The sequence below is a fragment of the Rutilus rutilus genome (genome assembly GCF_951802725.1).
Source record: "Rutilus rutilus genome assembly, chromosome: 8".
NCBI lineage: Eukaryota > Metazoa > Chordata > Actinopteri > Cypriniformes > Leuciscidae > Rutilus > Rutilus rutilus.
The window spans coordinates 5,034,294-5,059,992 of record NC_140222.1 but is presented as its reverse complement, the minus strand read 5'-3'; the positions used below and the strand labels follow the sequence as shown (position 1 = coordinate 5,059,992).

The 25,699-nt window shown below is 40.8% G+C and overlaps 1 protein-coding gene across 8 annotated transcripts in view; it reads left to right on the top strand.

The window, feature by feature from the left end:
• Window positions 1-23,792, top strand: part of ptprsa (protein tyrosine phosphatase receptor type Sa) — a 212,311-nt gene extending 188,519 nt beyond the window's left edge. For 4 of the 8 annotated variants that reach the window (XM_084415711.1, XM_084415709.1, XM_084415710.1 and 1 more), the window contains 11 exons: window positions 1,475-1,598; window positions 4,661-4,836; window positions 5,979-6,098; window positions 7,872-8,026; window positions 9,253-9,538; window positions 11,525-11,703; window positions 11,791-11,917; window positions 12,000-12,125; window positions 14,848-15,002; window positions 19,761-19,896; window positions 20,013-23,792. In XM_084415711.1, coding sequence (XP_084271837.1) covers window positions 1,475-1,598; window positions 4,661-4,836; window positions 5,979-6,098; window positions 7,872-8,026; window positions 9,253-9,538; window positions 11,525-11,703; window positions 11,791-11,917; window positions 12,000-12,125; window positions 14,848-15,002; window positions 19,761-19,896; window positions 20,013-20,081 — 1,653 coding nt within the window. In that variant the 3' untranslated portion in view covers window positions 20,082-23,792. Of the gene's footprint in view, window positions 1-1,474; window positions 1,599-4,633; window positions 4,837-5,978; window positions 6,099-7,871; window positions 8,027-9,252; window positions 9,539-11,524; window positions 11,704-11,790; window positions 11,918-11,999; window positions 12,126-14,847; window positions 15,003-19,760; window positions 19,897-20,012 lie in introns of all 8 variants that reach the window. The other 4 variants (XM_084415705.1, XM_084415704.1, XM_084415706.1 and 1 more) reach the window with 1 other exon arrangement.
• Window positions 23,793-25,699: the final 1,907 nt, after the last annotated feature.

Sequence of the window (25,699 nt, the reverse complement as noted above, 5' to 3'; positions counted from 1 at the left end):
TAGCATATAGATTAGCATTAGCTGCATGTGCTAGCCAACTGAAGGAAAGTCATTCTTAAGCAGCCTTAGTGGTAGATTGTTGAATATTTAGTTTCTGACCTCGCTACCTGCAAAAAGTGAGCAAACAATGGCGTAATCCGGCAAAGTCACCTTCTACCGGATATTAGCTTCAGAGTTTCATAAATTGTTACAAGAAATTTGATCTGCTGTGTCTTCATGAATAAAACACAGTATTTTTTTTCTCAAAGGGAACTGCAAGAGTCATTACATTTGAGAGGTTGAAAAACCCTTTAAACTTGCATTTCAAGTCCATAATTGAGGTCAGCTGATGATAAAGTTTGGGAACTGCTGCTCTAGAAGGAAAAAAAATGGAAGGAATGTAGTGTTTGATCTTCAGCGTGCACTAGTGTGCTAATAATAGCTAGTTAAATCAAAGAGTGATGTTTGTTAAAAACGGGGCTAGAGAAGAAAAAATAAACATTAGAGATGCATGCTGATGTGGAGCAGAAAAAGATGTTTGGTCTGATATGAGGATGTGGGCTGGGTGTTATGCAAAAGCATGCCGTGGATTTCCAAACTCCGGATTATGACATCAATCTTCCGTTCGTACGTGATCCGCTATATTACAGCACAGTCTGGCATTTGGCTTGGAGCAGAACCATACCAATCCAGACCAATGCGTTAAAACCCACAGGCGGTTTTCTGGGTAGATGATAAGAGAGACGTGTTCGAGAGCACGGACAACCTGCGGAGGATCCGTGCTCTGTTATTTGTGCCCGTAATCATCGCAGGGTAAACAGTTACATCAAACCCCTCATTGTGGGTTATTTAGTCCCAGTTTCAGCATGCAGAGACGGTCGCCTAAATGAAAACATCCCTCAAGCTAGAAGAGCTGGGACGGAGCCATTGCCCGAGAACAGGCTCGGAATCATAATGGAATACTAAATTACCCCGACAGGGGAATAGAATATTTATTCAGAAATTCTCATATTGGGAATGTGGTGGCATTTATCTTGCTTGCGGCAGATAATTCACCCCCTCACAGGAAGGAACAGACTCTTTTATCAGCGTTTCCTTTGCTATTATTCACTGTCCACGCAACTGTCCCGACAAAGCTACCTGGCCGAACGCTCGTGAATATTTAAAAACGATAGCAGATGGCTTTTAATTACACTTTAATGTGCGCTCTGATTGCGGCAGGAGCGGGACTTTTATCTTGTTGTGAATGTTTATCTGAGCTGCTTTGTGAAGGATTCTCATTTATTTCCCATCCGCGAGTTTTAGTCCTCCCAGGCCTTGTGGCCTCACTCAACCCCGCTTTCTGAGCGTTGAACTCTCCTCTGTTTCTCCACCTTCTTCTGATGTTCTAGCGGATGCAGACTCACTCTCCTCTCACATTAGTATTCATGCCTGTGATGCTGAGGGATTGGGAAAAGCCCTGAGGGTGGTTTCATTCCGTACTTTCTCTCCACAGTCCATCGATCCGGGTCAGCAGTTCACCTGGGAGCATTCCAACCTGGAGGTCAACAAACCCAAGAACCGATACGCCAACGTCATCGCCTACGACCACTCCCGCGTAATCCTGGCACCCATCGAAGGTCGGGCAGAACTGCGCATACACACAAACACACACACAGATTTTTTTAAAAGAAATCCGTCTCAATGCGTTTGCACCTAAAGGTTCCAGAATGACTGAACTTTGTTGTCGCCCCCACAGATCCGTCTGGCTTCACACACAAAAAAAAAAAAACAGTTTAGAGAAATGTATCCATAAGTCTTTCAGAAGAACCTGATCTAGCATGTGCATTTGGGAGGATCGCCATCCCTTTTTTATGTCTTTATTATACGTTTTTTATAGTGTTTATCCGTATAAATCAATTTACTTTCTCTTCTTCCCACACAATTTTATTGTCTGCTCACACACACAAAAGAAACAAGAGTCAGATAATTCACAAGCAGTCAAAATTAAACCAGCAGGCAAATGGTGTAGAGCACAGCCATATCCCAGAGTGCCTTGGGTTGACGTATAGAAGCTGTCAAGATTTTGGATTAAACATAAAACGCCAGTGGAAAATCAGGAGAGATTCTGCTGTTATGTTGGTAAAATGCCCATTTTTTTTTCCCTACAGAGGCGACTGTCAATGCTCAATGCTCTCTTTTGCTGTTTACAGATATTTTCCCCCAGGTTCCCTCCCTCGTCGTCGCGTCACCTTGATTTTTGCCACAGTTCACCACGACCCAATTTAGATGAGCAATAACGCAGCGTAACAGAATCATCACAAAGACAGCGCCCATAAATGCATAAATTAATCAAGTTCGAAATTTCCATTTTACAGTGCAGTGATTTCGCCATTAGACACAGCGGTGGAACAATTCGTGCAGGCAGCCGTGCTCTGTTCACTTAGCTATGACTAAAGCGAAACACACCCGCGATCGCTTTGTGAGGCGGGGAAGAGGCTTTTAATGGCATTCTTTTTTTTCCCTGATTGCTAATTTTGTCTTTTTCTACGACGTAGCGGGGGCTAGAAAATGAGCACAGCCAAGTGTTTCATTGTTCGTTGTTAAAGCACGAAAACAACAATTTAGCACCATGGGCCTGTGTTTGAGATTGAAGCTTTTGTGTTGGATAAACGGTACAATTAAATATGCCTCTTGTAGGTTATTTGCCAGAGGTCTGAAGTGAGTGCGGACCCCGAGTGTAATTACAAGTGACTTGTTCCAGAGAATTGATGGCATTAGCTCCTACTGAAGGATTTGAACAAACCCCAAATCTTAAGTATTGAGTTTGTTGCATAATTCACCCCCCGTCGCTTGTGCCACCAACATAAACAACATCAAATCATATATATATTTACATTTGCTTGTTAAATCACCTATATTATTATGATGATTATGAGAATTGCATGTTGGTACCCAGACCAAGACTAGACCTTTAAGGCAGAGATCCAGACCCAGAACTAGACCCTGAGATCCAAATTTTGTATGTATGTGGTTTTGAGAGGTCTCAAGACCTAGACCATAAGATTGTTACCCCTAGCAGTAGCACACAAGGGCTTTACTTCTATTCCCAGCTGTCTCACGGATCCTGAGCTTAGACGGGAGAATGTTTGGCTGCTTTATGGGAGATTTACTGCGGGCCGCCCAGAGCGATGGCAGAAAGAGAGCGAGACAGGGTCCTGCTCGCTGATTTAGTCCTAGTCCAGCCTAATTCCATCGTATAGCATCTGGCCCTAAATCAGCTGCAGTGGATGCTGTTGGCCGGCCCTCAGAGAGCTAGACGGGGCTGAAAAAGCTGGAAGGAAGTGAGAAAAGGCAGTGAAGGGGCTCAATGGCTTTTCTTTCATGGGGATTATTTTCTATGATGGATATCTGTCACAAGCTCTACAATAGCCTCTAACCAGACTGTGACTGTATATCACGTTAGTGGAGTAGCAAGTTTTTCACCAGTTAAGAGACTCACACAGCGACATTGTCAGCCATTTTGGAACTGTCGAGAAACAGGGGTAAAACCACACTTTTGAAGTCAACACGTAGTGTTCTTGTGCCAAAACAGCTTTACAACACAACATTTTCAAGCAGTTTGTGCTATTACACCTTTAAGACTCAAGCAAATGACGTTTTTGCATGTGAAATCAGAGCCACTTTAAAGGGATAGTTCACTTTGAAATTAATTTTTGATATGTTTTAGCTTACCTCAAGGGCATCCAAGATGTAGGTGTCTTTGTTTCCACAGTAGTTTCAATTTTAATATTTTTAGGTCAAACCGTTCTTGTCTGTCAGTCATATAATGCAGGTCTATGGTCACTGTCTCAAAACACAAGCACAGAGTCCAAATTAAAACAATTCCCCACGTCCAAATGAAACAATTCCCCATCATAAGTACACATTGATGGCCTAAGACACGAAACAAGCGGTTTGTGTGAGAAAACGAACAGTATTTATATCGTTGTTATCTCTTGAAAACAGCACACGTCCAAATGATCTGACGGCGCGGGCGGGTATATATATATACATAGATGTCGCCTTGGCTACTGCAGTTCATTGGAACGAAACCATAGCCAAGCGACATCTAGTGTATATATCTATACACGCCCGCGCCGTCAGATCATTTGGACGTGTGCTGTTTTCAAGAGATAACAACGATATAAATACTGTTCGTTTTCTCACACAAACCGCTTGTTTCGTGTCTTAGGCCATCAATGTGTACTTATGATGGGGAATTGTTTCATTTGGACGTGGGGAATTGTTTTAATTTGGACTCTGTGCTTGTGTTTTGAGCCAGTGACCATCGACCTGCATTATTTGACTGACAGACAAGAACGGTTTGACCTAAAAATATCACAATTGAAACTACTGCGGAAACAAAGACACCTACATCTTGGATGCCCTTGAGGTAAGCTAAAACATATCAAAAATGTATTTCAAGGTGAACTATCCCTTTAATAAATACATATCAGTATGTAGATCTGAGCAGTCATGTGTTACGTTCTGATGTTTCTCTCATAAACGTATCTTTAACTTTGTGTTTGTGTTGTTTACAACAATCAAAATCGTTTATTTCAAAATCCTGCTTCTTTATGATTTGTCCCTTTTAAAGTGAGCGTCTCTGTCATTCTGACTCTAACTTTCACAGTTACCAACCTTCATGCTTCGTTTCAAGGTATCACAGGCAGCGACTACATCAACGCTAACTACATCGACGGCTACAGGAAGCAGAACGCATACATCGCCACGCAGGGGCCGCTGCCGGAGACCTTCGGAGACTTCTGGAGGATGGTGTGGGAGCAACGAGCCGCCACCGTGGTCATGATGACCAGACTGGAGGAGAAGTCACGGGTGAGGCTAGTCAAAAAACAGATTGTTTTCAGAAGGGTTGTAAATAACCTGACATTCAAATCAAAGAGTTTGCAGTGCATTCTCCACGAAGGACACATGCAGCTTTATAGTTTTGCCAAATCTTACATTTTGAAACAACCTTTGCATACGGAGCGTGCTGGTGATTCCTTAAAATACTGTCTAGCTATGCAGCTCACTAGATTGTGGAAGAGAGCTAATAGGCCGTCTCTTTTACCCTTGTTAAAGAGACTGAGCTTCATACTGGACAAATTGACATTATTCCAGTTGAAATGCCATTGCCGGTTGAATGAATGAGCAAAAAAGGATGGAGAAAAATAGAGGGAAATAAAGACATAGGCTCTCCGATAACAACCTGGGAATCATCTCTCGGCTCTACCAGAGAGAGAGAGAGAGAGAGAGGAAGTTAAGAAGCCCTCATCTCGAAGACTTCCTCAGCCGTAACGTCCAGAAGTTCATTGAAGACGATTCCGTCACACCCTAGACTGTCAGGCTCAGCAAACTCAGTCAGTATCTCAGGACACCCCCTCTTGCTCTCTCTCACCATCTTAGCGGGCACCACATGGTGTATTAGAGCTCTGTCAGATGTGATCACAGTGAGCCATTCAATCTGCAGCATAAGCGCAAAGAACGCATTAAACCTGCACATTTTTGAAGCAGTGTGCTGTCACATCGCATCAGGGCACAGGGGCAGCCTGACTGCTTGCCATGCTCCGTATTGAGTGAATCTTTATTTGGGCTGTGGCAGGCCAGGGGTCTGTCAATGTGCCAGGTGTCAGAGTGGGGAAGGAAAACATTATGCCAAGGTAATCGATCTGACATGGGCGGACGAGAATGGTTTGTGATTGCAGGATTGAACCCTCGTGAATCCGTATGGAGACTATTTTAAGTCTTACTTCTCATTTTAAGAATCAAAATGTTTTCGGAAATCCCTTATGATTATTTGAGCAAAAAAGATGAGCAGGATCTAGTGTGCAGGTTTAGTTCAACAGCGCCGTAATTCCTCATCACACTGAAATTTGCATAGAAATGTATAAGTAAATCTGAGTCAACGACATCCAATAAAGACAGATAAACCAAGCTGAATGACATCAGATATGCTAACATTCCCTCACCCTCTGCAGATAAAGTGCGACCAGTACTGGCCGAGTAGAGGGACGGAGACCTACGGTATGATCCAGGTGACGCTCTTGGACACCATCGAACTCGCCACCTTCTGCGTGCGCACCTTCTCCCTACACAAGGTAAGACTTTTTGTGTCCACCTGTGTAATAGTGCCATCTAGCATGATCTCATATCAAAGAAAACAGCCAAGCACTGTCTACTGCAGGGGTGCCTAATCCTACTCCTGGAGGGCCAGTGTCCTACAGAGTTTAACTCCAACCCTAATTAAACTAATCAAGTTCTTCAGGATTGTTAGAAACTTCCAGGCAGGTGTCTTTGAGCTGGCCCTCCAGGAGCACGATTAGACACCCATGGTCTACACAAAAGGCGTTTCTGAGATAAGTGCGCTCCCTGCTCCAGGAACACTTTGCTTTAGCTGTTTAAAAGAGTTTTACGTTGTGCATGGGCCTGTTATTTCCCTCTGGACCTTGGAGCAGACACATTACACTGTTTCGCTTTCGGGCCCCGACAGACGTACGCCACCGGGATGATTGCAAACGGTCGAGGCGAACGAGACATTTGTCCTGAAACCCTCACCGGGTTCTCATCTCCACTGCGTGCACCAACACACGCGCATGTTTTTATAATCTCCTCGTTCCACATCCATCATCTTTTAATGTTACGCCTGCCAAAGAGAGGCACTTAGCTAAGTGGCTAGAGCAAAACGACTCCGTGCAAAATTGGCATCCCAGACGGCACAGCGGTCAAGTAAACATGAAGTGGTTGGAAGGGAGGAAGAGGAATAGAGAGGGGTCAGCAAGTTGCACGGTCAGACCGTAACGTGAATTAAAATGGATTGAGCTTTTACTGTAGTGAAGGGCGCCCATAAGACACGAGCCGAAGCATTGATTAAAGAGAGACTGTCGTACAGAGCATGAAGAGTGTACTCATGGTTAAGGGATTAAGCTTTCGTTTTAAACCCACAGGAAAGAGAAATGAGATCTCTTCAATATCTCAATTGATTCTCCTAGACAGAAAGGACAGTAATTGGATATTCTCCGATTTGTCCCAGAAAGAAAAACCCCAGTAATCCACTAGTTTCAGAAGAGATCTCAAGAGATCTCCTGAGCTATGCACAAGCAATTAAATTGTCTTCTTGGACAGTTTAGATTAAATATAATGGCTTATTTAATCATATAGCAGTGTCTGTACTAAAGGGACATCTTCGAATACAGATGAGGTGTGTTTTTGTTGCACCACAGTTTGTTGTATTGCATTGCATGGCTGAATAGTCAGAGTTTGCTTACAACCCTTACACACACACACACACACTCGCTGGAACACTGAAGTGTATTTATGTGTGTGCATATCCTGCAGTCGCACACACAGTCAAACCAGAGTCATGAATTCTTAAAAACAATCCAGCACAAGCCCATCCACTGCAGAGAAACACAGCCTGCAGAAGACAGCCAGAGAAAAAAAGTATCCGGCAAAACTGGGCCAGTTTGCTCTTAATTACATCGTTTATTTATTCATTTATTCAAAGGGAGCCTCTGTTGAAACAGCAGCGACATTGAAATGCAAAACCTCCCTTTAAAGACGTCCAGGATGAGAAATAAATGCTAGCAGTGGAACTAGCAGGACACTGATGTCTCTCCCGCTTCTTGCCGAAATCTCCAATGCGGCAGACATGTTCCTGGCTCTCTTGCCTGTGTCGAAATACAATGTAGAAGACATTTTGGTGTCACAAGGCGATGCTAGAACACATGATTACATGTACCACCGTCTCATGTCAACCTAGCATGACTTGTAAGGTGCTTGAACAATTAAATCATGCATTACTAGAACTAGGGCTAGATGTATCACGATATAATCCATAGGACTTGGAATAAAGGCAATTGCTCTCGTTTCAGAATGGTTCTAGTGAAAAGCGAGAGGTTCGACAGTTCCAGTTCACCGCCTGGCCGGACCACGGCGTTCCCGAGTACCCCACTCCGTTCCTGGCCTTCCTCAGGAGGGTGAAAACCTGCAATCCACCGGACGCCGGTCCCATCATTGCCCACTGCAGGTCTGAATCCAGTTCCTACTTCTCAAGGCTCCTGAAGCCGGAAGCTTTAGGTCTAGAGCAAGTCTAGTTGTTCATACAGTTGCAGTCAAGTTTGATGTCCCCTGTGGTCCTTAGCAAAGAAAACGTCTCAGGTTACACTTCAGTAACGAGGTGGTACTCAAGAAGTACCACCTCAGAAAATATTCGGCTCTCCAAGTACCACCATAATGACCGATATTAAAATACACACTACTGTATTTTAATATTGGTCATTATGGTGGTACTTGGAGAGCCAAATATTTTCTGAGGTGGTACTTCTTGAGTAGGCCTAACTATTCAGCTAAAGCTATGCACAGCTCAAAAACAGGGCAGTTTTATTTCTAATAAGAATATTTATTATCAGCCCCTTTTTATACAGTGTAAAAACCCAGTTTGAACATTAACATTGCACTGTGCTGCTTACATACAGGTAAATAAAAAACTTAAATAATGATTAAATGAAAATGTATTGTACTTAAAAGTTAAATAAAAACTGTACTGTACTTAAATGTTAAGTAAAAAATAAATTAAAAAAAGTACTGTACTTGATTTAAAAAAAAATAACACAGGCTATGCAGACAGACAGTGGACCTAATCAACCAAAAAGCCAGCTGAAAAGAAAATATGATCGCGTTAGTTGAGCTAGGCGCGATGGGCGCCGCCTTGTTAGTTTGTGCCGCTGTTCTGAGTATCGGATCTGTTGGATTTACAACCCGTAAATTCATCCACTTCTCCCGAAATACATGAAAGTAAGTGGCCGGTGAACTGGTAGAAGAATAGAGTAAACTTTAAAGTTACTTAAACAATGTGTATCTGATATGAATAAAACATGTCGTCTAATTATAATGGAAAGGATTATTATTGACGCTTCCATAGACATCAGTGTGTAACTCTAAATGTATTGTTTTTTTATTGCTTATGTGAATTTAAATGTCTGAAACCTAAAAGAAACATTATGTGGTTGAAAACACTGAAGAGTTAATATAAATATATGACAAGCGCTGAGCGTAAGCACATTTGAATTTAGCAGTTGATCACGTGATGCACTGACCGGTGTGATCGTACGTGCGAAATTCAGTGATTCCTCTGCGTGTACCACTAGAGGGAGCCTGCGTACCACACTTTGAGAATCAGTGCTCTTAATTCCCATTCGAAAGGGAAGCCTGCGACTTTCTTTCATCCCTGATTTATACAACATGTGTTTTCAGTGCTGGTGTGGGCCGCACAGGCTGCTTCATCGTGATCGACGCTATGCTAGAACGCATCAAGCACGAGAAGACGGTAGACATCTATGGTCATGTGACCCTCATGCGCTCCCAGAGGAACTACATGGTGCAGACGGAAGACCAGTACAGCTTCATCCACGATGCCCTTCTGGAGGCCGTCGCCTGTGGGAACACGGAGGTGGCGGCACGAAGCCTCTTCTCCTACATCCAGAAGCTGGCGCAGGTGGAGGCCGGAGAGCACGTCAGCGGCATGGAACTGGAGTTTAAGGTAACCAGAAGACATTGCAATTAGGGAACACCATAGATAGAGTCTTATTTGTGTGCAACTAGCCAAGCAAAAGTAGTCCTCGCCTCTAATTGCAACTCATCAGACGAGATGCTCTGGAAGGTGGCCGATCTGGAGGGTGCAAGATAATCGAATGTGCCACACAGGACAGTTAATAACACTCTGGCTCTCTTGGGGGCATGTTTTGTTACAGAGGATGCAGATGTGAAAATTAAGCTCTAGTTGTGACAAAGACGACTGAAAGTTGTAGCTCAGTTGAAGACAGCCAGAAAGGGATTCTGGGAAGGGTAATTAACACCCGATGAAGGAGAAGCGATGCGTTCGCTAATGAGCAGACAGGGATTGTGGGTTCCATTTGGCAACTTAAACACTCCTGCAAGTTTCTGGCCTCTAAGACCTTGAAAAGCTTTTACTTCTTTTCTGTTTTTCTTTTTTTTTCTCTTTCAGGCTTTGTCACTCATTCTGTGTCTCTTTCTTTAGCCTGGAACAAAGTAATGCTCACCAGCTCAGGGAGCAAAGTCGAGGCACTGGCGGTAACGAGGTTGCAAAGCAATTAGTTGAGGAATAGGTCCAGGTGGTACCATCAAGGTGGTACCCATTGCTCTTTTCTAAATCTCAATCAGCGATGTCCAATTTGTGAATGAATGAGTTGGTTCTTTTTAAAGGGATCGCCAAACTGCTTAGGAAAAGGTCTGAATTGGTTTTCCAATTGGTTAGAATCAGTTCCTCGCATAAATCCTTGTGAACATCGAAGTTGGGTAGTGGTATGCATTTCTAGCCAGAAAATCAGATAGTGGCATGCTAAGCTATCAGGCTAATCGAATAGAGGTGTGATAAGATGGCACACTAACCAGTTAGTGGTTTGCTAGTCTGGAAGGTAAAAGAGCAGTATGCACTAATAAGGTAACTAGTTAGCTGTTAATTTGACCATTTGTAGGTTCTGTTATATAATCTGATATATGAAAAGATATTTATTATCATATTTACGTGGAAGGAGAGGATTCAACAGGGATAGAATATTTCCCAACGGCAGTATGAGAGATGATTTTATGTAAGTGTTAATAAGGTGCCTGAGTAATTGGGCTAACCATATCACAAACCACTTTTAAACTCGACGCGGACAGCTAAACCAGCCAGCTAAAGTGTGTGTGCGTGCTTATCATTTCAAGAGCTCGGTTCATGGCTGCCGCTTCCCACCGGAATGCCTCATGCCCTTCCAGGTCTCTCTTTGAAAGCTACTCAAAGACTCAAAGGAAAGACAAACAGCCAGTGGCCGCTTCTGAAAGAAAGAGAGAAAGACTAGGCCTGGAGCAGGAGCTGAATGGATTTATATCGGGGCAAAGGCATTACCTGGCAGAACATAGGAGAGAGAGCGAGCGAGCGACAGCAAGGCACAGTTTGTAGATGTGCCAGGCTCATCCAGTTAAAAGGAGACAATCTTTCCAGACAACTGACCTAGAAACGGAGAAGAATTGCGGGTACTGTGGGTTGGATGATGCTAATTGATGGTTACAAGCTCTAATTTGGATCATGACATGAGAGTACAAGGTGCATGTGTGCGTACAAAACGGTGGTGTCCTGTCACAATGTTGAAGGGGCATCCTAAAAGTGACAGTGACCCATTTCGCCGATTGTCACCAAAGTTTTGCCTGACTTTCCAGTTTTTTCGGAGCTGGGTTTCATGCCACCTGATGGATGAAAAATGTTTGTTTTTTTGTTAATTATAACAGCAATGAGCAATGACGGGTTCCTGCAACCACAAGTAAACTGGGTCATCCAGTCTTGCCTGCCTGAGACAAACAGGTGGAGTGGAAAAAAATAGAGCCATTAGACCAAAAATAAAAAGTCAGAATGGTTAAACGAGTGTCTGAGATTCCCATGCTGCTAGTCGTGCCCTTCAAGCTTAAATATCCGTGTTGGAAATTGGCTCAATTTGATTCTCATGTTTGCGTCTCTCTCTTCCCACAGCGTTTGGCGAACTCCAAAGCCCACACGTCCAGATTCATAAGTGCCAATCTGCCATGCAACAAATTTAAAAACCGCCTGGTCAACATCATGCCGTACGAGACCACTCGAGTGTGCCTGCAGCCAATCAGAGGGCTGGAAGGGTCCGACTATATCAACTCCAGCTTTATCGACGGATACAGGTACGCCGACGGTGGCAAAAGCAACCGGAAGTCAACCGGAATTCTGCTGCATTTAATTCGTTGGGATTGACTTTCTCTTTCCTGTAGACAACAGAAGGCGTATATAGCCACACAGGGCCCATTAGCGGAGACCACCGAAGACTTCTGGAGGATGTTGTGGGAGAACAACTCCACCATTGTGGTGATGCTGACCAAACTGAGGGAGATGGGCCGAGTGAGTGTTGCTCTTCTTCAAGACCAGCGGATTTCGGCTTCCGGATGATGTAATTTAATTGTGCTTTGACGTGTTTTCGCAGGAAAAGTGTCACCAGTACTGGCCGGCGGAACGCTCGGCTAGATATCAGTACTTTGTGGTGGATCCCATGGCGGAGTACAACATGCCACAGTACATCCTCAGAGAGTTTAAAGTGACGGATGCCCGGGTGAGTCCTGAAAAATACCACAACTGAATTATTACCTTGTTCATACACCTTACGAAAGGTATTTGCATGGTAAACTATGATTTTTCAATTTTGGAAATAAACATTTCCAATAAGTTTTACAAGAAAATACGATTCAGTCTGTCTAATTCAAAATTTCATGTTTAACTTGCTATTTCTTTATAATTATTTGTGAAATGTACTTGCAATTTCTCAGTGAAAATTGTTTCAAAGTAGATCCTACAACAAATGTTTCAGTGAATACCATGGTATTTTGGAGATTTACCATGGTGCACCATAGCATATGAATTTCAGTACCATGGTATATGTCAAAGTACCATAGTATTACCATCTGATCCCATCACTCTACCATGGTACTCATGTAGTATTTTCGTTAAGAAGGTATATTTTCAAGAATATCATGGTATTAACAGGGTATATGTCCAAAAAAAAAACTCAGTATTACCATGGTACCATGTTTGAAATAATCTAAATAACATGGTACATTGACATTGTCGTACTAAATATTACTATACTCGCGTACCATGGTACCATCCAAGGCACAACAAAGAATATCATTGTGTTTCCTTGGAATCTTTTGGGCAAAACATGGTAATGTCGTGGTATGTTCATATACCATGGTACGGAATGATTATCATATTCGTATACCATGGTATTTACGTGATAGGCACTTGCAAAGAACGTGGGTTGTATGTGTAAAAAAACATGGTAAATCGTGGTAAAAACATGGTAAATCCATAGTATTTTGTGTATAGTTTTGAATAATTGTTGCATTTTAATTGATTCATATATATAAATTGCACATTTTTGCCAATTAAACAGTATGAAGTGTTTTAGGAGAAAACGAAATGGTGAAATTTTCTTCTGTATCAACAGAAGTGTCAAAATGTCAGTAGCCATATTATAATTGTGCTTTTCCACGAGTCTCAGATGTAGGAAAAAATATCCCATCAGCTGACCGTTATCAGAAGCTCTCACTGAACGACTAGAGCCCTCATCAGTCGAGTGTCTTTCCAGCAAACCGCTAATGCCAAACACTCTGACTGTCACCGTACGTGCGAACGCGCGCCCGAGACGAAATGAGCATCCCGAGCGTCGCTCACTCCAGCCAAGCACTTTAATTGTGATTGAATCATCCAGACAGACTCTCCAGTAATCAGCCTGCAGAGCGAGGCCCGCCGGATCAATGAGAACTTTAATCAGAGCCGACTGGTGGAGGCGGGGCCTGGACTGGGGCATGATGGGAGGATGCACGTATTTAATCACACGATTGGACACACACCGCTCGGCCTGTAGGTTGTGCGCGCACAGTTCGGTTCGGCCTCTTTTCTGCCTCGTTTTCTTTCACCCTTCATGTTTTGCACTGCTTGTTTCAGAAAGAGGAAGGACTCAATCAGGCCTGGCCGACACTGGTATAAAAAAACCTGTTGACAATATTCAGTATATACAGTCAAACCAACATTTCTCACATTATCACAGTTTATTCGCTATAGTTTAGAAAACGGTATTGAAATATGAGCAGAACTCAGTTGATATTTGACTGGTTTTGTCCATCCTTCTGTTAGACTGTCTCACACATGAATTATGTTGAATATCTGTCAGCTGTTAAATTTAACTACACGATTAGATAATACCAGTTTAGCTCAACCAATCACCAAGCAATGCTTCATTTTGTTCAGTCTGTGTGTAAAAAGAGCATTAGCAATTCAAGAAAAAATTTTGTTCCCAAATTTGTATAAATGTTACTGGTAGTCACAGTATGAGGAATGTTTGGGTATAATATGTCACAGTTTACTTTATTTTGTGATCCTCACTTACATAGATGAACTATAGTGTCCTGCAGCCTCAGATAATTGAATAACTGAATAATTTTTGGTTTGACTGCATATTGATGTTTATGCGTTTGTCCTGGAAGCAAGCATATAAATCAATTAGAAGAGCCATGATTTTGTAGAGTAGAGTTAAAAATAATTGGTGCGTGTTTTATTGGTTTACTCGTTTGATGATTGGCGGGTGTTTTAATGAACAAAAGGAAAATTCAATGGATTAATCGAAACCCGTAGTTCGCACACAAGCAAAAAAAAACAAAATAAAAAACGCCCAGCCTAGGAAATAGAAATGTAGAGGGAATGGACAAGTGCTCCAAAAAGCCCGTGATTAAGTTGGGACTCGGCCGGTTTGATCCGTCAGCCTCTCTTCACTGCAGGGATGAGTGAATATTTCCAGCCCCTTCTGCACCATTTAATTGAGCCTCGTTCTGCCTGAGCTTCCCTTCGATTGCTTGCTTTCTCGGGAACCAGGCCTCATCCGTCGCCGGGTGTCTTTGCTCTCTTCTCATCCGTCAGTGCCGGAGCCGCAGGGTTTCTCCAAACCTCGAGTCGCGCCATCGATCACCCGTCCGGATCACTCCATTTAGCAGCGTCTCCACGAGACGACGCTCGTCACGCCGGACGCACCATCGATTTCCCTTATCCCAGAGTTATTCCAGCCAAAGAGGAGAGAAAAAGACAACAAAAAGAGGCAGAAGGGTGTGGAGTCGGCTCAGATCGGAGAGGAGATGTTTGCCGTGGCTTCTCCCGTATCTGTTGTGCCTGTCAGCGTCCGTCGGGATTGACTGATTCGGGATTGCGCTTGAGTTGAATAAACAGATGGGACTCGTCTTGACGTTAACGGATCTGTGTTTGTTTGATTCTCTCGTTCACAGGACGGCCAGTCCAGGACCGTACGGCAGTTCCAGTTCACTGATTGGCCGGAGCAAGGCGTTCCCAAATCCGGAGAGGGATTCATTGACTTTATTGGCCAGGTGCATAAAACTAAGGAGCAGTTTGGCCAGGACGGGCCCATTTCTGTCCACTGCAGGTGAGAACACACGCAAACGTGATTTAACAGCATCTCATCCTATAAACTCAAGGCTTTTAGGCAAGCTTTAAAGGCTAAATATATTAGCGTCCACACCAACACACCATATTGTTCTGTTTATTCGAAGCTCACGCTGCAGTTTGGTCGTCTGTCGCTTTAAATGCTTGAGCGCTTAAAGCAGGATTGATTCTGATTGGCTGTCGATGTTTTTATCGTTCATCCGCTGGAAAAAAATCGTTCTGAAAGTGATTTCATTGATGATGTTTCTCTGTGCCGTTATTGTTGTGGACTCTGCTATTCGTTTATATTTAGAACGATTTTTAGAACTATATATTTATCGTTATGTTATCATTCCATAACAAAGTAATATATATATATATATATATATATATATATATATATATATAATTTTATATCATATATGTAAACTTGTGCTATCAAATCGATTTAATTAAAAGTTAAATTACACAGACACGCGTACACATATTATATAAACACAAACTTTTATGTTAGATGCGATTAATCAACTAATATAAATATATATGATACAAGATTTTTATAGTAACTAAACAAAAAAATTAAACCCATAAAAAATGTATTTACTCAAAATAATATAACCGTTAACTGAAATAAAATATATATAAAAAAAGTTTTCATTTCCATTTAGTTTTTCATATACAAAAAAAAAGAAAATCTGAAATAAAAAGCAATAAAATAGATATTTTATATATATATATATATATATATATATATTAATATTTTAAATAGATAAAAACTAATCCATAGATATTTTTTAAAAAGTATTTAAAATGACAAAACCCACAACAAAATTAAAAAAAATTTACTAAAATTAAAATACAAACAGAAAAACCCAATTTAAAATATTTAAAAAATCTAAAATAGTATTTTAACAATACTAAAATAACATTTATATACACCGTACTTCCCGAAATAAGTCGTTGCATCCGACTAATAAAATACTTCAGAAATAATATTAAAAAAAATATATATATATATATATATATATTTTTATAATCACTATAAATGTGTAATTTAGTTTCCCTCACTGACCGACAAATTTAATGGTATTCAGAACAGAATAGGAATGAAAAATAGAAGTATAAAACAAACATAAATGATAGTGGTTACTATAGTGTAGTTTTTATTTACATTTATTTAGAGCGAAACCGACTCTATCGGCGTGTGTGAAACTCGTTAACTAGAAGCTTGAAACTGTTCCTGGTAATAAACACAAACTAGCACACGTGTTCGCGCGGGACGGCTGCGTTCATCATAAGTACAGTAATAGCACACAGATCATCAGAAATGATGCATGTGACTCCATTACGGCGCTGTGGGCCGCCGTTCCTCAGCGACTGAAGCGTCCTCCTCCGCCATGGCCAGCGTTTAACAAGCGAACCGTTACTCTTCTGACGACGACGCAGTCCAGACGCACATAAATCACGGCCGTCCCGCGAGCCTCTGTTCCTGATGCATGTTAAACAGCGCTTGTGTTCAGAGAACACTGACGGACAGAGAAACTGTGCTCCACTTCCTGTCTGTGCAAATACAAGCTTGATTTTATGTATATATATAGAGAGAGAGAGAGAGAGAGAGAGAGAGAGAAATTTACATTTAAACATTTAAATTATTTTCATTTTATATTTTCATATATATATATGTGTGTGTGTGTGTGAGAGAGAGTGTGAGTGTGCATGAGTGTGTGTGTAAGTGAGTTGAGAGTGTCTGAGTGTGTGTGGCTGTGAATGAGTGTGCAAGTTGAATGTGTGTGTATGGGAGTTGAGTGTGTGTGTGTGTGTGTGTGTGTGTGTGTGTGTGTGTGTGTGTGTGTGTGTGTGTGTGTGTGTGTGTGTGTGTGCGCGCATCAGTGTGAGTTTGTTTGTCTGTGTGTGTATGTCAGTGTGTGTACGTCAGTGTGTGTGTGAGTGAGAGTGAGAGTGTGTGTGTGTGTGTGTGTGTGTGTGTGTGTGTGTCAGTGTGAGTGTGTGTGTGCGTCAGTGTGAATGAGAGTGTGAGTGTGTGCATCAGTGTGAGTTTGTGTGAGTGTGTATACGTCAGTGAGTGTGTGTGTGCGTCAGTGTTAGTTTGTGAGTGAGTGTGTGTGTATGTCAGTGTGAGTGTGCGTCAGTGTGAGTTCGTATCAGTGAGAGTGTGCGTCAGTGAGTGTGTGTGTGTGTGTCAGTGTGAGTGTGCATCAGTGTGAGTGTGTGTGTGCATCAGTGTGAGTTTGTGTACGTCAGTGTGAGTTTGTGTGTGCGTCAGTATGAGTGTGTGTGAGAGAGTGTGTTTGAGAGAGTGTGTGTGTGTGTGTGTTCAGATTAGCTGTTGCACTGGTATTGTACAGACTCTGTGTTTGCTGCTGTAACTCTCACTCCTCTGAGGATCCTGTCGTTCATCAGCGCTGCTGTTTCACTCACACACTCCAGACGCAGCGATCGCTCTCGCCTGTTTCTGCTCCCGCACACATCACTTACACACATCTGTGTTTACAGAGCTGCAGGAGGCTGGCCTTTTATCTTCCGTCCATCTCTCTCTCTCTCTCTCTCTCTCTCTCTCTCTCTCTCTCTCTTCATGGTCATCATGCCGTTTTTTGGTCCTCTTTGGATCAGCACTGCATCACAAAACAAAATATCTCTCTAAATCAGTCTCGTTTTCCGGTGAAAATATCTGCACATCATTAAAACGAGTTATATTTACTCGAGAAGCAAAACTGCATGAGATATCAAGACTTCAAGAATGTATTTTGATTGATTTTGCTTATCTCATTAAGTACATTTCACAAACACTTACAAAGAAACTCAATGAATTAAACGTGAAATAGTATTTTCATAAAACATTCTCCAATAATATGTTTTATTTACAACTTTAAAAAAAAAAATGTACAGTGTAGAAAAGATTAAGTATATTTTTACTTAAAATAAGGCGGGAAAAAGCTGCGTATGGTTCAAGAATAATACATAAACACTGAATTCAAATCGTAATTATTACGATTTTTAAATGAATTAAAATCAATCACATTTCCACCTTTTGTGTTTGGCGATGGTGACGGTTTTCAGCGTCAACTATTTCTCTAATCTTCTCTCCTTATTCTCTCTCATTTCTCTCCTCTCCATCCATCTCTCCCCCAGATTTGATATCTAATAGAGCCACATGGTTGTGTCATTAATTGCATGATTACGTACACTGAATGGAAGTGTAAATCCTCTCATTCACTGCTCCTTCACGCCTGTCAGATTTGAAAGTCTATCTATTTAACCGGTGAAGTCTGAGAGCCAAGAGAGACACTTCTTTCTTTCTTTTCCTTTCCTCTGCCCCCTTTCTGTAGGATTCTAGCATCGTGGACGGACAGGACCGTCAAAAGCATTTTGTTTTCCTGGCAGTCACTGTCGTGGGAGTCCAAACTGGCTTTTCATTAGATTCCCCAACTCTTGCGTCAGCGCAACGCCGCGCTGCGATTGGCTCGGTAGTCGCTCGGCCTCCCTCCCCACTTTTCCAAGCCATTTTGTCACTTTCAATCTTGCCAAAGTGGAGGCAAAGGGAAAAATAAGCCCGTTGTCATATCAATTATTGTTGGCTTGGTGAAATCGCTCGGTGCCAAAGCAGCTTATGAAGGCAGCCTTGAAAAATCAGACTTAGGACGCCTCCTATTTCAGGCGCTGTCACAGCGAGAGCAGCTTAGCATGTGTGCGCTCGTTCACACCAAACGCCTGTGATTTATTCTATCGTTCTGCTGTTTATGTAGATGGCGATAAGGTGAACTCTTGAAATAATGTAGCATGCCGTATATATATAATATCTCTATCCCACAATGCACTTCCCGTGTGACAAATGAATGGACACAATACAATGATTTTTTTTATTTATTATGTGGTCAGACCAAATTTACTTATATTTTTTACTTATATTGTTTTGTTTTGTTGTTTTTTTTTGTAATTTTTTGTAATTAAATTTGTTGTATTTATTATTGTTATTGTATTATTTTTACTTATTATGTGTTTATTTATAGATAATAATAAAAAATTTATATAAAATTATTAAAAGTCCAAAAAATTATTAATTTCTGCTTTTACTATTTTACAAGTATTTTGTTTTATTTTTTATTTCCTTATTTATTATTTGTTATTTATTGTGTATTTATTTTTTATCATTATTCAGTTTAAAATATTTCTGATATCTTAACTGGATGCAATTTAGTGCGGTCATGTGACAACAATACTGCATACTATTTCACATATTATTATTTATTTTTTAAATAGTGTAACACTTTATCTTAAGGTGACGTAGTTACACGTTACTACATGTAGTTACCATAGTGATAACAGTAAATTGTGCATAGTTACAAGTCACTAACCCTAAGCCAAACCCTAACCACAACTCTATAGTAAGTACACGTAATTATTCAATATTGCTCAGTACTTATTTGAGTAAGTACAATGTAACTACGCCACCAAAAATTGTCGGTGTAAATGAATGCAACATAGCAGTATGCTAATATCCCGTTCCAAACACATATTTGCTCCTAAAATAAGATAAATCAATAGTAGGAAAAGTAGAAAATATATAAACACAATTCAAATGTTATGCAATTATGTTTGTAAGTAAATGCATCTTGTTTCAATGATATTTCCACTGGAAAACCGATCATGAAAATGATTTTTGTGTTTGACGCCGATGATTGCCTTTCAGAAAGATATTAGCGGTTACATTAACAAACTATACATGTTTTCCTCAACGCAGTGCCGGTGTGGGACGGACCGGGGTCTTCATCACGCTAAGCATCGTGCTGGAGCGAATGCGTTACGAGGGTGTGGTGGACATCTTCCAAACGGTCAAAATGTTGAGAACGCAACGGCCAGCAATGGTGCAAACAGAGGTGAGAGTCTAAAGCTTCTGTTTTAATGCAGATCGCCTTGTTTAATAGCCGAATGGCTGGCGATTCGAAGTTACAGCGAGCTTTAAGGGCTGACGTCTTTGCGTTTTCCTCCACAGGACGAGTACCAGTTTTGCTATCAGGCGGCTCTGGAGTACCTTGGAAGTTTTGATCACTATGCAACGTAAAAAGCCATTTTTGTTCCCCCCTTGCCCCACAATCCCCCTCCCCCCAACAGCCTCCTGAGCCATAAAAACTTGCTTGAAAACATGAAACGATGACAACTATACAAAATTCATTAAAAAAAAATTTCAACGAATCGTCTTTTGGAACCAATCAAAACATGTCGTGAGAAACCCCAATCGGACAGCAACACTGGAGAAGCGCAAACGGATCCCAAACACTTCTACGTCCCAAGCTCATGATGGAGGAACCAAACGTTTTGGCTCAGGCTGGAGGGTGGGAATGATGTCGGCGTCGGACCACTAACCTTACCTCAAGTGTTCTGATGTGGAGGACAAACATAGTTTCTTTCCAAACTAACTCTGTGAACAAAAAGACAGAAAATTAAGGAAAAGTTGGTGCGACACTACATGCCCACAAATAAACTAACACCGATAGATGATGAGTACCTAAATGGTTGGGGAATTGGTTGGTTGGTTGGTTGGTTGGCATCTGAAATCCTTCCTTGTTTACTAAAACGGACATCTGTCAGTCTAGCAGTGGACATCAGTGACGTCTTCAAGAGTGTATTCAATGGAGAAGTTGGAGGAATGGTACAAACAAGACTTATTTTGCCGCTCACGTCTTGGATTCAAGCCTCTCCTTGTGACATGTTGCCATTCGGACAAAATTGGGAGCCACTTTAGAGCAATTCGAGGCGAACCCTTCATCCACTTGAGAAAGTAACCCTCCTTTTGAAACCACTGGAGCTGACAAGAGTCGCCAAACACGTCTTGAGGCGTGCAAGGAAATGGTTGAAACCTAATCGCATCCCGTAAACGCATCCGTTTCTTTAGTGCATTCAAGGACATGCTAGCAAACGTTTCTACCAATGTAGCGCCGTGTCCGTCGTCTTGAGAGCCAGTGGGAGCTTGAACTATTGGGTCAACTGGAGATTAGGAGCAGAGGAACCACCACTGAAGTCTCAAGTTTCTTTGGCAACTAACTCAACCGTGACTGGTCTCTCCGTTGACGTACACCATGTGTTTGGCGCAGCGGATAGGGGATGCGTGGCTACGTCTTGTACGTCCCCAGTGAACAACGTTCATTGCCATCGTTTCAACCAACTTTTTATCTTACAACTATGTTTTTTTGGTTTCGTTTTGCTCTTGATACCAAACATGCTGCTTTCGCTCCATTATGCTGTACGTGTACATGTGAAGAGTCCGATTTAACGGATGGAAGTGTGCGATAGTGAGATTACGTGTGTTGGTCCCACCTCTCAATCCATTTCCTTATGCCCCAACGCTCGCCCAGGATGAGACCCAACTTTATTTTATCATCACCAACGTCATCAAAACGACCCATTCCTGGTTACTTTGGGATTTCTTTTTGGGGAGGTGATTCTTCAATGGATTTTGGCCAATGAAGAGCAAGAAATGGGCTTGTATTTGCGTCATGAAATTGCGGTACAACTATCTTGTGAATCTGTTGTTGTAGGTGGGACTGTTTTACGCGCTCATGCATATGCGTATGAGGGGGAGGGGTCTCCTCTCCGCAGTCAGAGCTGATTGGTTGTTCTGGAGAATGCTTGAACTTGGAGTGTTCTGATTGGTGAGAGAATGAAAGGAGCCGTGTGTAATCTTATTTCCAAAAAAGCCTTATTCTTGTAACATCATAGGGAAAAGAAAATACATTACTGTTGTATTATTTTGACTATTATCTCTTTACTTAACAAACTTTTGATTTATTTCTTGGTTTAATGTTTTTTTTTAACAAAGATACCGTACTCATTTTTTTTAATTAGCAAGAAAAATAATGCTCATTTTGCTCATATTATGTTAAAAGACATTCTATTTTTTCACTGTAGAAATGCTACGTGAGATGTGTTTGTGTGCATGTATACATAGACGAATGGGACATGAATGTATACATACACACTCACAATATATTTAAATGCAGAATATAAAGATGTATCCAAATCTTCATATGAATAGCCTTTTTTCTTTTTTGAAGTGGGCACTCATTTTTATACCACCATGAAATTATTGCGTGTATGAAATCATGAATGACTTTTTATTGATTTTTGTTTTGTTTTTTGTTGTTGTTGTTGTTTCTTTGTTTTTATTTCTTAAAAGAGTTTGGGAAATGCATTTTCAGAAATGCAGAGATTTCCCATAAATCATTGCGTAGGAGAACTTTGACTTCCTGTTGCCTAATAATGAAGGATGGATTACGATTTCAATTCTATTGTTATTCATCAATAGTACTAGTATTAACTGAAGTATTACTTTTATAAAAGATGTAGAACTGGTTTGCTAAATATTGAATTGAACAAAAAAAAAAATACAATAAACTGTACTTTCCAAATTTTACTAAAAAAACTTTTTAAAAAAATCACATTTTGTTACAACCCATCGTTGTGAAAGCTTTCATTCTTTGGCATCTTTTATGTTTTGTTTTGTTTTTTTTACTTTTCAAACCACCAAATGTTCGATCGTTTGTTAGATATCAACTATGATCCTAAATATAATGCCTGTAAATAAACAAATATATATTATATGTATTTGTATAATTTGACCCACAAGATTTATGTCTTTGAACAATACTGAGATAAACAAACAACAACAAAAAAAGTTTATGCTAATGGAAACCTTCCACAGTTTTGAAAGAAGCTTTGTCTCACGCTAACAGCTCTGTTTATCTCTCTTCCCTTCATTCCTCTTTTTTTTTTTTCCTGATCCATTTGTTCATTTACTTTTTTTCCCCCCAACTCTTCACTTTTTATTCTTATCTTAGCCTCCACACACTGCAGTCCAGTGGTGAGAGAAATCACAACGCTTCTTCTCCAATAAGACTTACTGGATCCTACTGGTCTCAAAAATAGACTTGGCTTTCTCCAAGCAAAATATAATTTCTCATTGAAATGTTTCATGAGATTCACCTCAAAATGAATCCCGTTTTAAGCCTAAAGCAGTAATCATTTTGTGTTTTTCTCATTTTGAGTGAGATTCGGTTGAAGAAGGGCTAGTGTGCCCAGTGCCTATAAAATGCCATATGAACAGCGAGAGCGAATTGCCTTGAATTGGTAGCGCGTTTGGTGATTAGCTTCACGTCATTATCGCTAGTATAAAGACACGCCCTCTCTCACCACTGCCTCTGTGCTCCATCTTTTATTTAAACTGGTAGTTCATTGCAAAGCTCTAGAAGTTTACAGATGCATGCCATGTTTCGTTCATTTGGGGTTTTTTTTACTCTGAGGATTTTCCGTTAAGAGACGAAGTACGAGAGAACTTGGAAATTTCAACGCTGCCTTTTAAACTGTTGGGAGTTTTGTGTGTTTCTAACGAACTTTTCCTCGGGAGGGAAAACGATGGACACTCGTACGATTGGACTTATCGGACTGATCTCCAACATCTACGACGGCAGAGGTGCTCAGAAGTTTGCCCTGACGCAAAGGACGTTGGACCTTTTGACAACGGGAGCCAAACGTATGAATTGATTAGCGTGCAAATAATGAAGAACCAATATTCAAAAGTGAACGTATTAATACCACGGCCAACAAAAATAGAAGAAAAAAAAAAAAGCCAAACTCCAACGTGAAAATAGTTTTCTTTGTACGAAGGCCAAGTGCTATCGCTTTCAAACTGTTACTTCTGACGGACACAATAACTGGTTTGAAACCACTGTGTATGTAGATATGTTGACTTTGTATTAAAGAACTGTTGTCTGAAAACGATGGTGTGCCTCATATTTTCGTCTGGAAACATTCAGTTAATATTAAGTCACATCTAGCAACATGTTTGCGTTACATTTCCACAAGATCATTAGAATTTCATTAGCTCGGTTTGACAAGGCAGATGGCGAAATTAAATTGCGTATACGAGGACCAATCAGCTGTCATCGCACATGGCATCTCAACAGAACAATCAATTATTTCACAATCTGGCCTGATACCTGAATCATAAACACACACATAAGCTCAACATGCTTCATAATCTAACATCTCATCTCCATCTCATAGCACATTTTGCCACCCGCGGCTCACAATTTTAACATGATGAACCCAGGATATAAATGACATGTAGATAGGCTACGTTTGTGCATTAAAACACTAAATAAAACACTCGCTTAATTGTTTTTACGTCCAATTATATGCATAATTAGTCAGTTGAGGAAGTGATCAGAACAACTAAGTTCATTTCATGTTTCAAGTCAAGAATGAATGATCTTTTACTTCATCATAGATTTGTATTGTGCCGGTTTATGTTAATATCACGTCAGTCACACACAAATGCCACGGGCTTGAACCTCGATGCTATTTTCTATCCCTTTTCTGAAGACGGTCGAGTCGAGAGAGCAAAAAATGGTTTATGTTCAACATGAATTAAAACAGAATTAGTATTTTTTTTTCTGCCTTGCATTTTTAACCAGAAAACGTGTTCTGTGTGAACCGGCCCTAAGAATCTTAATTTTTCTAGACGATTCAAAAGAGAAGGTGAAGGGGATCCAGGGCTAATTGCTTTTCTCGTCACTCATCTAACTCATTAGCACTGTTCCTCGGGAGCCCATCAAAGCGCCGTTTGCACCAGAGCAGCCAAAAGCCATGGAAATTTCTAATAAATGAGAAAGAAGTAAATTGGACCGTCCGCCGCCCGTGGCGGAGCTGAGCTACAAATGGCGCATCAATTGAATCAAGGCATGGAAAAGTAATCCTGGAGAAAGAGCCAGACATCATCATTGGGAGATGAACAAGATAGAATGCATTTTGCTCAGAATAATTGCTTTGAAATTGTTCAATGCACTTGTATTCGGAACTAATCAGGGCTGAATCCTTTCAGATGCATTTGATACAACAATGCCTTGTTTTCTTGAGTTCTTTTGGATTATCGGAGCACTGATTCTTGAGACGTGGGTCAAAACAGTTTTATATTAGGCCTAGTTTGGAAAACAGCAACATTTATACTTCAATGTGAGTCGAAATTATCACTAGAATTGTAGGTACTTGTGCACCAGTTTATTAAATTATCACTCATTCCCTCTGAAGGCCACTTTTTCAGTTTTTAGTTAAATAAAATTTATTTTCACAGATGCAAATTTACTTTTTTGATTTATTAATAAAAATATTTTAGAAATTTGACTATCGAAGTTGGTCTTAATCTTGAACATCATCTATCCACATTCTCCCTGCTAGGAGAAATTGAGAGATTAAACGTTTGTCAAAATTTGAACTTTGTTATAATTTTGACTTTTAATCTCATAAATATGATTTAGTATATCATAATTTTGACTTTTATGTCATAATTATGATTCTTATGTGGTGGAAATTGGCTAATGGGTTTCCATCACCTCCATTACAGATGTTTCACAATGTTTCTGGAGCGAATAGACCATATTTACTGAATTTAGCTTTAAGTAGCCTACCTCAGTAACAGAAAGCGGGAGGTTTGAGTTTTCTGTTATGCTAATCCAATTCTTATGCGACCTTAACCGAGCCCTTTTTGGGGAAGCAAATGAATTCTTTCTGAAAATTCGCTTGAATACACTTACGGTTTATCTCGGCGTGAGGAGAGTGGCTGCTCTCCGAGTTTATTATGCAAATGAGACAATTTGACAGATTGCACGCAACCCTTCATAATCACTG